Source organism: Macadamia integrifolia, chromosome 10, assembly GCF_013358625.1.
Source record: "Macadamia integrifolia cultivar HAES 741 chromosome 10, SCU_Mint_v3, whole genome shotgun sequence".
NCBI lineage: Eukaryota > Viridiplantae > Streptophyta > Magnoliopsida > Proteales > Proteaceae > Macadamia > Macadamia integrifolia.
Genome location: NC_056566.1, coordinates 12,498,488 through 12,510,144, shown reverse-complemented (window position 1 = coordinate 12,510,144; position 11,657 = coordinate 12,498,488). Strand labels below are relative to the sequence as shown.

At 39.0% G+C, this 11,657-nt stretch overlaps 1 protein-coding gene across 1 annotated transcript; it reads left to right on the top strand.

The window, feature by feature from the left end:
* Positions 1–9,207: 9,207 nt before the first annotated feature.
* Positions 9,208–11,445, top strand: LOC122090851 (methionine gamma-lyase-like). The gene is made up of 2 exons (XM_042660581.1): positions 9,208–9,941; positions 10,689–11,445. Exons 1-2 carry the CDS (start codon positions 9,248–9,250, stop codon positions 11,261–11,263), a joined length of 1,269 nt encoding a protein of 422 aa, XP_042516515.1. The 5' UTR covers positions 9,208–9,247; the 3' UTR covers positions 11,264–11,445.
* The last annotated feature ends 212 nt before the right edge of the window (positions 11,446–11,657 follow it).

The window sequence follows — 11,657 nt, the reverse complement described above, 5'->3', positions numbered from 1 at the left end:
GAAAATAAATATCCTAAATTAAGAAAGAAAGGGTAGTTAGAAGAGGGAATGAGAGGGGGGAGAGAAGACTACTGAAGGAGCCTGCTTACTTGAATCAATGCTTGAGCTTGAAAAAAAAATTGCTCCACGGCTCGTGATCTTGTCACCTAGATCTAAGCCTAGAACTATAACTTAAAAAATTACAACTCAATTGCATAAATCATAAACATAAAAGGGCTGAATAAAAATAAAAGAGTGCTTGCATTAATTGAAATAAAAAAAACTATTACAAAAGTAAAACTAAAGAGAGAGCAAAAGAAAGAGAGAGCAACTAAAAAAAACTAGAAAAAGAATGAATTGTCTCCCCTCCTCTTACATGAGTTGTATTTATAGGGAATGGGGAGGTAGGGTAACAATTTTCTCTTTCCTAAAAGAGAGAAACCCACAATTGGTTGTGAGATGTTTTGAGACCAAAAGTGCTAAGGTGGAGGAGAGAGAAGAGAAATAAATTTTGAGAAATTTCCTATAATTTGTTTTCTTATTTTCTTTCCTTTTTTTTTCTAATTTATTTCTCTTCTTTTTCTCCCTCCAAGGAACGATTTTCTTCTTGCTTTATGTGATTTGGACAATCTTTTGGTGGGAGATGATGTGGAGGAGAGAGAAGATTTGGACAATCTTTATTTCTCCCCTTTTTTCTTTCCTTTTTTTTTTCTTCTCTTCTTGCGTAGGAACCCTTCCACGATTTTCTTTGCTTTTAATTTGATGTGGAAATCCCCTCCATGCCCTTAGTGCTTTAAGTGAGTGAAAAGCAGGAAATCTTCAACAAAATTCTATAAAAAAAACAACCATGAGATTCGAACTTGAGACCTCTTGGTGAGCAAGGGAATTTTGTATACCATAGCTCACCAACTACGCTAGGTAGTTGTTGTTACCAAAAACGAATCTTCAATCACTTAAGGATGTGGTCCATCGATCCTTGTTGGCATTTGGAATATTCCTTGTACCTCTGGGACAACTGCAAATGGGCTGGTTTTGCATCTCAATTCAGTTCTATTATTCTTTTTCTTGCTCGAAAAGAATAATCATTTGTACGGGTGACCAAACGAATGTGTACTTTTAATTGAACACGTCCATCTTGCTCAGAATTTTGTCCTCTTCGCAACCATGAAAAGAAATATGACCTATTTACGTGTAAAATTGAAGATATAGTGCCCGATAGTCCTCAAGGCCTTGAAAATATAAAACCTGCAAAAAGAGAGTAAAACCCAAGGTAGCTTCATTCTAAATATGTAAAATGCATGTTTTACTACCTTAGATTTCACACATAAATGTGCTCATCAAGAATGGTGCTAAACATGTTATTTCTTCCATCTCTCTGAGCTCGCTTCATGAAGGTGCGATAGTGATTCATCGTGAGGAAATTGTAGTTGCGGATGCTCTGATTAACACAGCTGAAAAATCCATACTGAGGATGGTAGGTGTAGGAGGGAGAAGACTTTTGCCAATACGAAGCAGATGAGAAGGTCTGACCGTATAGCCACTGCAAAGAAGTAAGGTATAAAGTTCTTTTTTTTGGAATGTGAGAGGTTTTAAAAAAACCTCAGCTTGTATGGCCCTAAAAAATTTTGTAAGAGATAAAAATCCAGATTTTCTATGTCTAGCTGAACCCATGATTGATTCATCGGTTTTCCCAGTTAGATTATTTAGTAAGATGGGTTTTGAAACAGATTTTATATGCAATTCAAGGGTTGGGAAAGATTCAAACCTATGGCTGGTTTGGAGAAAAGGTATCCTAAAGCCTACTGTTGTTTCAGCCTCGGAACAACAAATATATATGAGTGTAAATTGGAGAAATAAGATAGTTAGAATCTCTGTGATTCATGCTAGATGTTTCAGAGCAAATCGTAGGGAGTTGTGGACTGATTTAGCTGCTGTGTATTCTCCATCTGATCCCTGGATGATGGTGGGTGATTTTAATGCTCTGTTGGCCTCGCATGAGAAGCAAGGTCATGGTGCATTTAATTTGGTGTCTACGGCAGAGTTTGCTGCCATGGTTGATGTTTGTCATCTGATTTAGTTGCCTTCCTAGGGTGTGAAATTTACTTGGACAAACAATAGAAGGAGAGGGAATGTGTCAGCCATTCTAGATAGGGGTTTTTGTAATGAGGCCTGGCTGTCATATTTTCAAGATTGTGCCCAATTTGTTCTTCAAAGAGATTTTTCTGATCATTGTCCATTATTAATAGTCTCTGAAGCTTACCCCAAACCTCCTAAATGCCCATTTTGCTTCCATAAATTCTGGACGAAAAATGATTCTTTATTGGGGATGGTTGTTGATTCATGGGATCAGAGGATTGTAGGCTCCTCTATGTATGTGTTTACTCAAAATTTGAAAAGATTAAAGCCTCTTATTCATTCTTGGGCTAGGATTACTTTCGCTAACTTTGAAGCTGAGTTGGTCAGAACTAAAGAGGCTTTTTCTCAGATCCAGGACCAGATTGATTCTCAGGCGCTAGATAATGACTTGTTCAGGAAAAAAGCTAAAGCTAAGACTGAGTATCTATTAGCTTTAAAAAATCATGAGAAATTGTGGGCTGAGAAAGCTAGAATTAGATGGTTGAAGGAAGGGGACTGGAACTCCAAGTTTTTTCATCTCTACACAAAAATTAGAAGAGCTAAAAATACAATCCGTAGAGTAAAGAAAGGGGATGGCTCTTTTGTCTCTGATGAATTCTTATGAAGAATTCCATAAAAGTGTCCCTACGGTGGATCATTTAGAGTTACTGGATGCTATTCCTTGCTTGATAGATGAAGTGGATCTTTTAAGTCTGGATGCTATCTCTGGAATGGTAGAATTAAGCGAGCAATTTGGGACCTTGATCTAGACAGCTCCCCTGGTCCTGATGGATTTCCAGGTTCCTTTTTTTGTCATTGTTGGGAGGTGGTTTCTGAGGATTTCATCTGTGCTGTCAGGTATTTCTTCAGTTCTGGTATCATGCCAGTAGGCATAAATAACTCATTTTTGGCTCTTATTCCAAAGGTGGATGGTGCAAATTCCCTGGATAAATTTAGGCCTCTATGCATGGGGAATTTTCTTTACAAGGTGATTTCAAAAATATTAGTAACAAGATTATCATTTCTTCTCCCTCGTCTAATCTCTGAAGATCAGGGTGCATTTCAGCATGGGAAGGTCATTCACAACAACATTGCCCTTGCTTCTAAGTTGGCTAATCTCTTATATTCTTCCAATAGAGGAGGTGGAATGGGTGCTAAGATAGACATTCATAAGGCATTTGATACAATATCTAGGAGTTTTATTTTGCATGTTTTGAGAAGATTTGGATTCACAGAAAAGTGGATTAATTGGATTTTTCAAATTCTTTCATCCTCCAAAATTTCGATCCTTCTTAATGGAGGCCCTGTGGGATCTTTTGGTGTGGAGCGAGGGCTTCGTCAAGGGGATCCTATTTCTCCTCTATTATTCATATTGGGTGAGGAATTTCTATGTAGAGGCTTGAAGAAGTTGCATCAAGAGAAAAAAATCAAAGCTCTGCAAGGTCCAAGAGGTGAGTTGGTTCTGATTCACTTGCTTTTTGTTGATGATATATTCATATTTATGAATGCTTCTGTAAACTATGTTAGAGACCTCCCTGATTTCTTGTATAAGTATCAGGAATTTTCTGGTCAGCATGTGAATCTTGATAAAAGTAAGTTGTTTATGGGTAAAGTTACTCCTTTAAGAAAGCCGACCATCTCTGATATTATGGGAATAAGCCCTTGCAATTTCCCGACCAAGTATCTTGGGGTGCAAATATTTAAAGGAATAGTCAAAAATCAGTACTTGTTGCAAGTCATGGACAAGATCAAAGAGAGGCTATTGAGTTGGAAAGGAAAATTGCTTTCTATGGCTGGTAGAGTGAAATTAGTTCGCTCAGTTATTTTGGGTATGCCTGTCCACAATTTTTCTGTGTATTGGTGGGCATCCTCATTGATTAATCAGATGAAAAAATGGATGAGGAATTTCATCTGGTTAGGAGACATTGACACAATGAAGTCTGTGACAGTGAAGTGGAACCTAGTGTGTAAACCAAAAGAAGAAGGAGGGCTGGGCATTCGCAGACTTCGTAACATTGACAAGTCTCTTCTCTGCAAGCAGGTTTGGAACATCAAACATGGGAATTCACCCATGAGTAGATTCTTTAAGGCCAGATTCCTCTCCAATGGTTTTCCCAAAAAAATCATATAATCATCTTCGATATGGCCAGGTATTCGTAAGATGTGGTCCTTCATTTCCAGTAAGGAAAGATGGATTGTGGGGAATGGTAAAAGTGTTAATCTTTGGAGGGATACTTGGGTCGGAGAAAAATCCATTATGGATTTATGTGGTAATATGTTGAATACTTTGATTAGTTCTTCCTTGACGGTGTCTACTATTATTCAAGACTATAGTTGGGTTGTTCTTGATGTTAGCTCTGATACTCTAAAAGATGTTTTCTCTGTTGTCCGTTTGATAAGACTGCCTCAATTTGATTCAGAGGATAGGTGTATGTGGAGTGGAACTCCTTCTGGGATTTTTTCCTCCTCTTCTGCGTGGAGTGAGATAAGGAGAAGGAATACCAAAGTCCCATGGTTCTCTATGCTATGGAACAAAAAGTTGCAACCAAGGCAATCCACTTTTGGACGGCACCTTTTGCACAGGAAGCTTCCAACAGATGATATTATATGTGGAAAGGGTGTGCCTCTTGTTTCAAAGTGCTCCCTATGTGGTTCTGATGCTGAGACCTTTGATCATATTTTCACAAATTGTAGCTTCTCTCTGGCCTTATGGAAATTATTTATGGGACTGTTTTGGTATCAATTGGCTAAATATTGATAATGTTTCCTAGCTGGCACAATGGTGGATTAGGAAGCGTAGGGTGATTACAATGTGTGATCCATGGTCAGTGGGCTTTATTATTGTGACTGACAACATTTGGCGAGAGAGGAATGAAAGGCGTTATGAAGGGGTGTCAAAAATCAGTCCAATACTCTATGAGAAGATTAGAAGAGAGGTGCAGGAGGCATGTGGTTCCTTGGTCGGTGTGATCAAGAGTCCCAATGATTTGACATGCTACCACAGGTTGGGGGTATCAGCTCTTCCAAGAAAGCCTTTGTCCATATTAGAAGTTTTTTGGTGTAGACCTGATTTTAGTTGGATAAAATTAAACGTGGATGGCTGTTCTCTGGGTAACCCAGGAAACGCTAGAGCAGGAGGTGTATTTCATAACCATAGGGGCTCGGTGATGGGTTCTTTTAAGAAGTTCTTAGGAGTCCGCACAAACTACTATGCTGAGGTCACAGCTCTAATGGAAGGAATTCTTAAAGCCAAAGAATTACACGTGGATGCCCTTTGGTTTGAAACGGATTTAGTAGCAGTGGTGGTAGCACTTCAATCCAAATCAATTCCTTGGTTTGTTTTTTAGGATTGGTTGTCCGTGAAGGATTATCTGAATTCCATTAGCTGGAAGATAACTCACTATTTTCGGGAAGCTAATTGTATAGCAGATTTTCTTGTAAAGGCGGCAGCAAAATCAAGGTATTTAGATGTTAATATATCTTTCCCATCTCACATTTGGTAGGAGATTGCCCACGATGCAGAATCGAGACCTAGGTTTCGGTTAATCTAATGTTTATATCTTTTTTCAATTTATTCTCCCTTGTTGATGGCCATGCCGAAGGTGGGGGTCTATAAATTGTTTTCTTGAGCTGTATTTTTTCTCTTTTCCTTGATAAAATTCCTAATCTTTAGCGAAAAAAGAGAGTGGAAGAAGAAAATGAAGACTGATATGTAGTGCAGAGAGCTTTTAGAGCTTCGGGAAGTTCCACTCCATGGATACTAGGCAATGGTTACTCAAGCCACATGGCTGAAGGTAAGAAGAGGTTTGAGAAACTACAAAATTCTAAGGTGGATCTGTAAAATTCGGTAATAAAGAAGGTGCAAATATTACAGGAAAGGGCTCTATCAGTCTGAACAATAGGAAGGTGAAATCCGAAGATGTTCTATATATCGAAGGACTAGTACTTAAACACAACTTGCTTAGCATCAGCCAAATCTGTGACAAAGGGAATAAAGTTGCATTCAACAACTAAGGTTGTGAAATATGAAAATCAAGTACAGGAAATGTGGTGGCTACAGGATAGAGAACTTCAAGGAACTTGTATTCCTTGACAAAGATAGTGAAAGACTCTTGCATGGTGTGTGTGGAAGAAGACATATGGTTATGGCATAGAAGACTTGGGCATATTGGTTTCAAAAACCTCGCCAAGATTTCTTAAAAAAGGTTATGAGAGATATTCTAGTATTGAATACATTTTGTCAAAAGTGAAAGCAAACAAGGATATCTTTTAAGTCCAAAAAGTACTATACTAGCCAACCATCGTAGTTAGTTCACACAAACTTGTGTGGTCCTATAAGGACACCATGCATCTCAGGAGAGAAATACATTATGTTATCTATTGATGATCACTCCAAGATGACATGGATGATGTTTCTAAAACACACATTAGAAGCTCTAGAAAGATTTAATATTTTCAAAAAGAAAGTTCAAAATTAGACAGGGAAGAATATAAAGTGTCTGATATCTAACAGAGGTGTTGAATATAGTTAGGATGATTTTGAAGAAACTACAATGAGTATAGTATCAGGAAGCAAACTTCAACTCTGAGAATACTCCAACAAAATGGTGTTGCAAAGAGAAAGAACTAGATAGTTCAAGATATGGGTAGAATTATGTTGGAAGAGAATGCCATGGCTAAAGAGTTCTCGAAGGAGGTAGTTTTTTCTGCAGTGTACATCCATAATAGATGCATGTTGAGGACACATGAGATCAAGACACATTGGAACTTTAGATTGGTAGAAGGGGTATACTAAGACACTTTAAGGTATTTAGTAGCAAGTTTATATAAAGAACACAAATCAAGATTTGAAAAAAAATTTGATGATCGGACCGATGAAGGCATCTTCTTTGCTACTCCACTTCAAGCACAATGAATCGTTTGTTGATGCCAAGAAGACAGTCGAACTCAAGCCCAACTGGTCCAAGGGTTACAGTCGCCTTGGGTGTCTCATGTTGATCTTAGCAGCTTTGATGAGGCAATTGTTGCTTACAAGAAGGGCCTCAGGTCAACCCCAACAATGAAGCCTTGAAATCAAGCCTTGTTGACTCTCAATTTGCTGCTTCACGATCCCATGCTCCTCCACCTTCAGTGTGCCTCCTTTTGAAAACATATTCCAAGGGCTAGAGTTGTGGGCCAAGTTGACAGCTTATCTGATGACCATGGGCTATCTTCAACAACCCAACGGGGTAGCACAGTTGGTGAGCAACGAACTTGATACGAGCCGTAGACTCAGACATCCTAACTTCGACTCCCACTAGGCTCACCTTGGGCCACTCACACGGGGGTCTTTAGTGCTCTTCACTGCTTTCAATGAAAGTAGAATGGTTCTCATTCAACCCCGGTATAGCCTGGTTCATGCAGTTGAGGGGTCAGTATGGGCCCGCAGGACTAGTCAGGCCGAAGGCCTGGATACCCATTGTTAGCAAAAAAAAAAAAAAAAGGGCTATCATCAACATCCTAATTTTGTGAGTATGGTTCAAGTTTTGCAAAGGAATCCTAATAATATGAGCATGTATTTGGAGAGGGGGACATAAATTTACCTTTTATTTGTTGAATGGTATACAAGTATTGAATGGTGAATATAACCAATCTTTTAGCGGACTACCCTGCAAACTCAACTGCTAGATTTGATAATTCTGATCTTGTGGTTCTATGGCCCCCTTTGATGGTCTGGGATCTTGAGCAGGAAGCTAATATGCATCCTTGTCATCAATTTTTGTAATCTTCCTCTGTTAGGTTGATTTTCTTGGGACTTTTTTCCTACTGATGACAATGGCAAAGATGGAAATTTAGCCTGCAGATAATCCTTCTATTTTTTGCGGTGTCTGTTTTTTTTTCTTCGTACTATTCTTTTTATTTTTTTTAATGAAATTATTTGGATCTTTTAGCGAAAAATAAAAAGAAGAAAAACGAGTATTTTTGCTCTTGGATTTATATAGACGAATCATATTAAATGCATACCACATAATTACATATGCTTTTTTCTAAGCTGAATTTTAACAGCACTATTGAAGTCTAAATTCATTTAGAGAAAAAAGAACACTACTCAGAAGCGTCCGCCTTCACTCATACACAAGGGGGAGGGGGAAAATGCCTGCACCTCCTATTGGATGCATCTAAGCCCCCCACCCCCACCCCCACCCCCACCCCCACCCAAGTACAACTTTGGTTGATTGTTTGGCTTATGTGATCGTGAAATTAGAACCCTTAAGTTTTAATGAGTTTGGCTCAGGTCCCCACATGGGGACGGGTGGGGACATCCCCACCTTCCATCCCAGCAATGACACTACTCTGACTCGTGTGTCATAGCTGGGATACATGGTGGTTGAAGATGTATGCCCACTGTTCACAGATGGGAAACTGATCTGAATTCATTTTTGATATGTTGAAAATAGAAAAGCCTCAGCTAAACATCAGCTCATGTTCTGCAGCAGCAGCTGAAGGTGATAACATTTGAGATGGGAGTCACCCGCACGCAAAGGAGATAGTTCGTTAAGTTTCTACTGTCTTTAGTGCCATCACCCTCAGATCTCAGTCTGCATATATATCCTTCAGCTGCTGCAGAACCTGGGCTGCGAATGCATCTTTTTCTAGTTGCCACAGATATCTTTTTAGTATTGAGCTCAACCTATCATCCACTTGCAATGGTTTTTTTTTTTCTTTCTTTATGGAACTCTAGTCTCTGCCCTAAAAAATGGAAAAATAAGAAAAACTAGAGATTACTACAGAAGATTCGTATCTATCCACATTGTACGCGTTTTCCACGAGGCATGAGGAAATAAATAATTATATAGATAAAAATTTTGAAATGTGTCACTAGTTTATCATCTTGTGACGTTTACAATTGTTTGGCACATGGAGAGTTCCGAAAATTTATTATTTGTAATATATGTATAATACATGTTCTTATCAGTAAAACTTTATTTATAAGTTTTCTCTATAAAACACCCCTTCTATTCTCTTATTCTCATAACATTCACAGCTAAATATTTCTTCTCCAATCCACAACTCAATCCATCCACACAACTCTCTCTCTCTCTCTCTCTCTCTCTAACTTGACCAAATGGGAGAAACAAACATTGTTTCAATAGAGAAGAAGCCAGAGGAACTGATGGTTTCGTATTTGAATAACGAGCCAAAGAAAGCAAGCAATGACCCAACTATGGCTCTTGCTACAGCACGGCATGAGTTGGGTGAGCGCAGTGGCATCAACATGTCAATTGAAGCCTCAGCCACCTTCACAGTCATGGAGCCAGTGACCATGCGCAAAATGTTTACCGGCCAGCTTGGCCCTGACCAAGGCTACTTCATCTATAGCCGTCACTTCAATCCAACCGTCTTAAATCTCAGCCGTCAAATCGCAGCCTTAGAAGGAACGGAGGCAGCATACTGCACAGCAAGCGGCATGGCAGCAATCTCGACGGTCCTGATGCAATTATGCAGTACTGGAGGACACGTGGTTGCATCCTGTTGTTTGTATGGTGGGACACATGCATTGTTGAATCATTTCCTTCCTAGGGTTTGTAACATAACAACCACATTTGTGGACGTGAGAGATCATGAGATGGTGAAGGAAGCTATTGTGGAGGGAAGGACTAATGTGCTTTACGTGGAATCAATGTCCAATCCTACTTTGACAGTTGCTAACTTGCCCGAGCTGTGCAGGATAGCGCACGATAAGGGGGTGAAGGTTGTGGTAGATAACACCTTCACTCCCATGGTACTGTCCCCTGCTAGGTTGGGTGCAGATATAGTAGTGCACAGCCTCACCAAATATATCAGTGGTGGGGCCGATGTTATTGCTGGTAAGTAATCTTTATCCACGCCTTCTTTCCATTATAGATCCATTTACATCCAAGGGTCTATTTTATTTTCTTTTATTTTATATATTTAATTATTTTTTTTTTTCAATATAAGAATCCATTGAATTAGAAGGGAAAAGGAGAAGAGAAATAACAAAGGACTGAACCTAGACAGACCCAAGCCAACAAATGAGAGATAGACCTCACCTTTGGAATAGACCACACCTTTGAAATTTCCATCAGTAGGAGCTGGCAATCACGAAATTAAATAAATATATACCTAGTTCTTGACATTGAATCAATAGCTAGTTTCTTGGTATGTAATTTGCCCTCACCCCTAGGTTTTTGTGTGCCCCTTGATGGTTGTTTTGTTCCCTTTCCTTGGTTCTTCATTTGTTTGGGCTTCAGCCTTTGAATAGCCTATGGCTTGACTTTGCATTTCATTTTTTTCTTTTATTTAATATATTTTAATTCACCCAAAAAAATATGACTCGAAAAGTCAACCAACATGACCCAGAGTTGCCATCACAGTAGGTTTTTTTTTTCTCTCGATAACAATGCGACATCTTCCAAGAAATGGAGTTTAAGAAGACTAAAGAAAAGTCAATTCTTGGAGAGCAAACCAAGGAATGCACATTTTTTGGTAACTTAGGAATGCACTTAGATACTTATTATATAGTTGAGCATCATGGAGTCTTGGTTTTTCCTTATCATTTTATTGGGTAATAATTTATGGATATGGTGATACAGGTGCAATTTGTGGGCCAGTTAGCCTAGTGAATTCCATGATGGATCTTCATCAAGGGGCACTGATGCTTCTTGGTCCAACCATGAATGCTAAGGTTGCGTTCGAGCTCTCCGAAAGAATTCCCCACCTAGGCCTAAGAATGAAGGAACATTGCCGGCGAGCAATGGTCTATGCTACAAGGATGAAGAAATTGGGGCTCAAGGTTATTTACCCAGGCCTTGAAGAACACCCAGACCACACTCTTTTCAAGTCAATGGCAAATGAGAATTATGGGTTTGGTGGAATCTTATGTTTAGACATGGAGACGGAGGAGAAGGCAAACCAGTTGATGGGTCATCTGCAAAACAGCACCCATTTCGGTTTAATGGCTGTTAGCTTGGGCTACTATGAGACCCTTATGTCATGCTCTGGAAGTAGTACTAGTAGCGAAATGAACGCAGAGGAAAAGAAGATGGCAGGAATCTCACCGGGGTTAACAAGGATGTCCATCGGATACAGTGGGACTCTTGAGCAGAAATGGAGCCAATTTGAGAAGGCACTTGCAGGAATCAAAGACTGTGGTTTATCCAAGAACTGAATATAAAGCTTTTCCTGAGTTCATGTGTTGATGTAATCAATTTGATATGCATAATGGGAATGAGGTTCATCATCTTCAGTGAACTTTCTACTTTTTGTATTAAATAAATATTTCTTATCCCTTATGAATTGTTATATAAAGGATTGAAGCTTAACTGTAATGCGTCAAAGATTTGTATCCATGCATGGACCTGTAATCCATCTAAAATATATATGGATTAGATATCTATGCTCTTTTCTAAGTACAAAACAAATTGTAGAGTTTTCCAACATCAAATTAACCAAGATCCATTTCAACATTCAAATGGTGTCTCGATTGGAAGTCCAAACTGGGTTGTATAAGGTCTAATATTTGAACAGCTCCATTTCAAACTTGTTTTACCATTCAATTATGT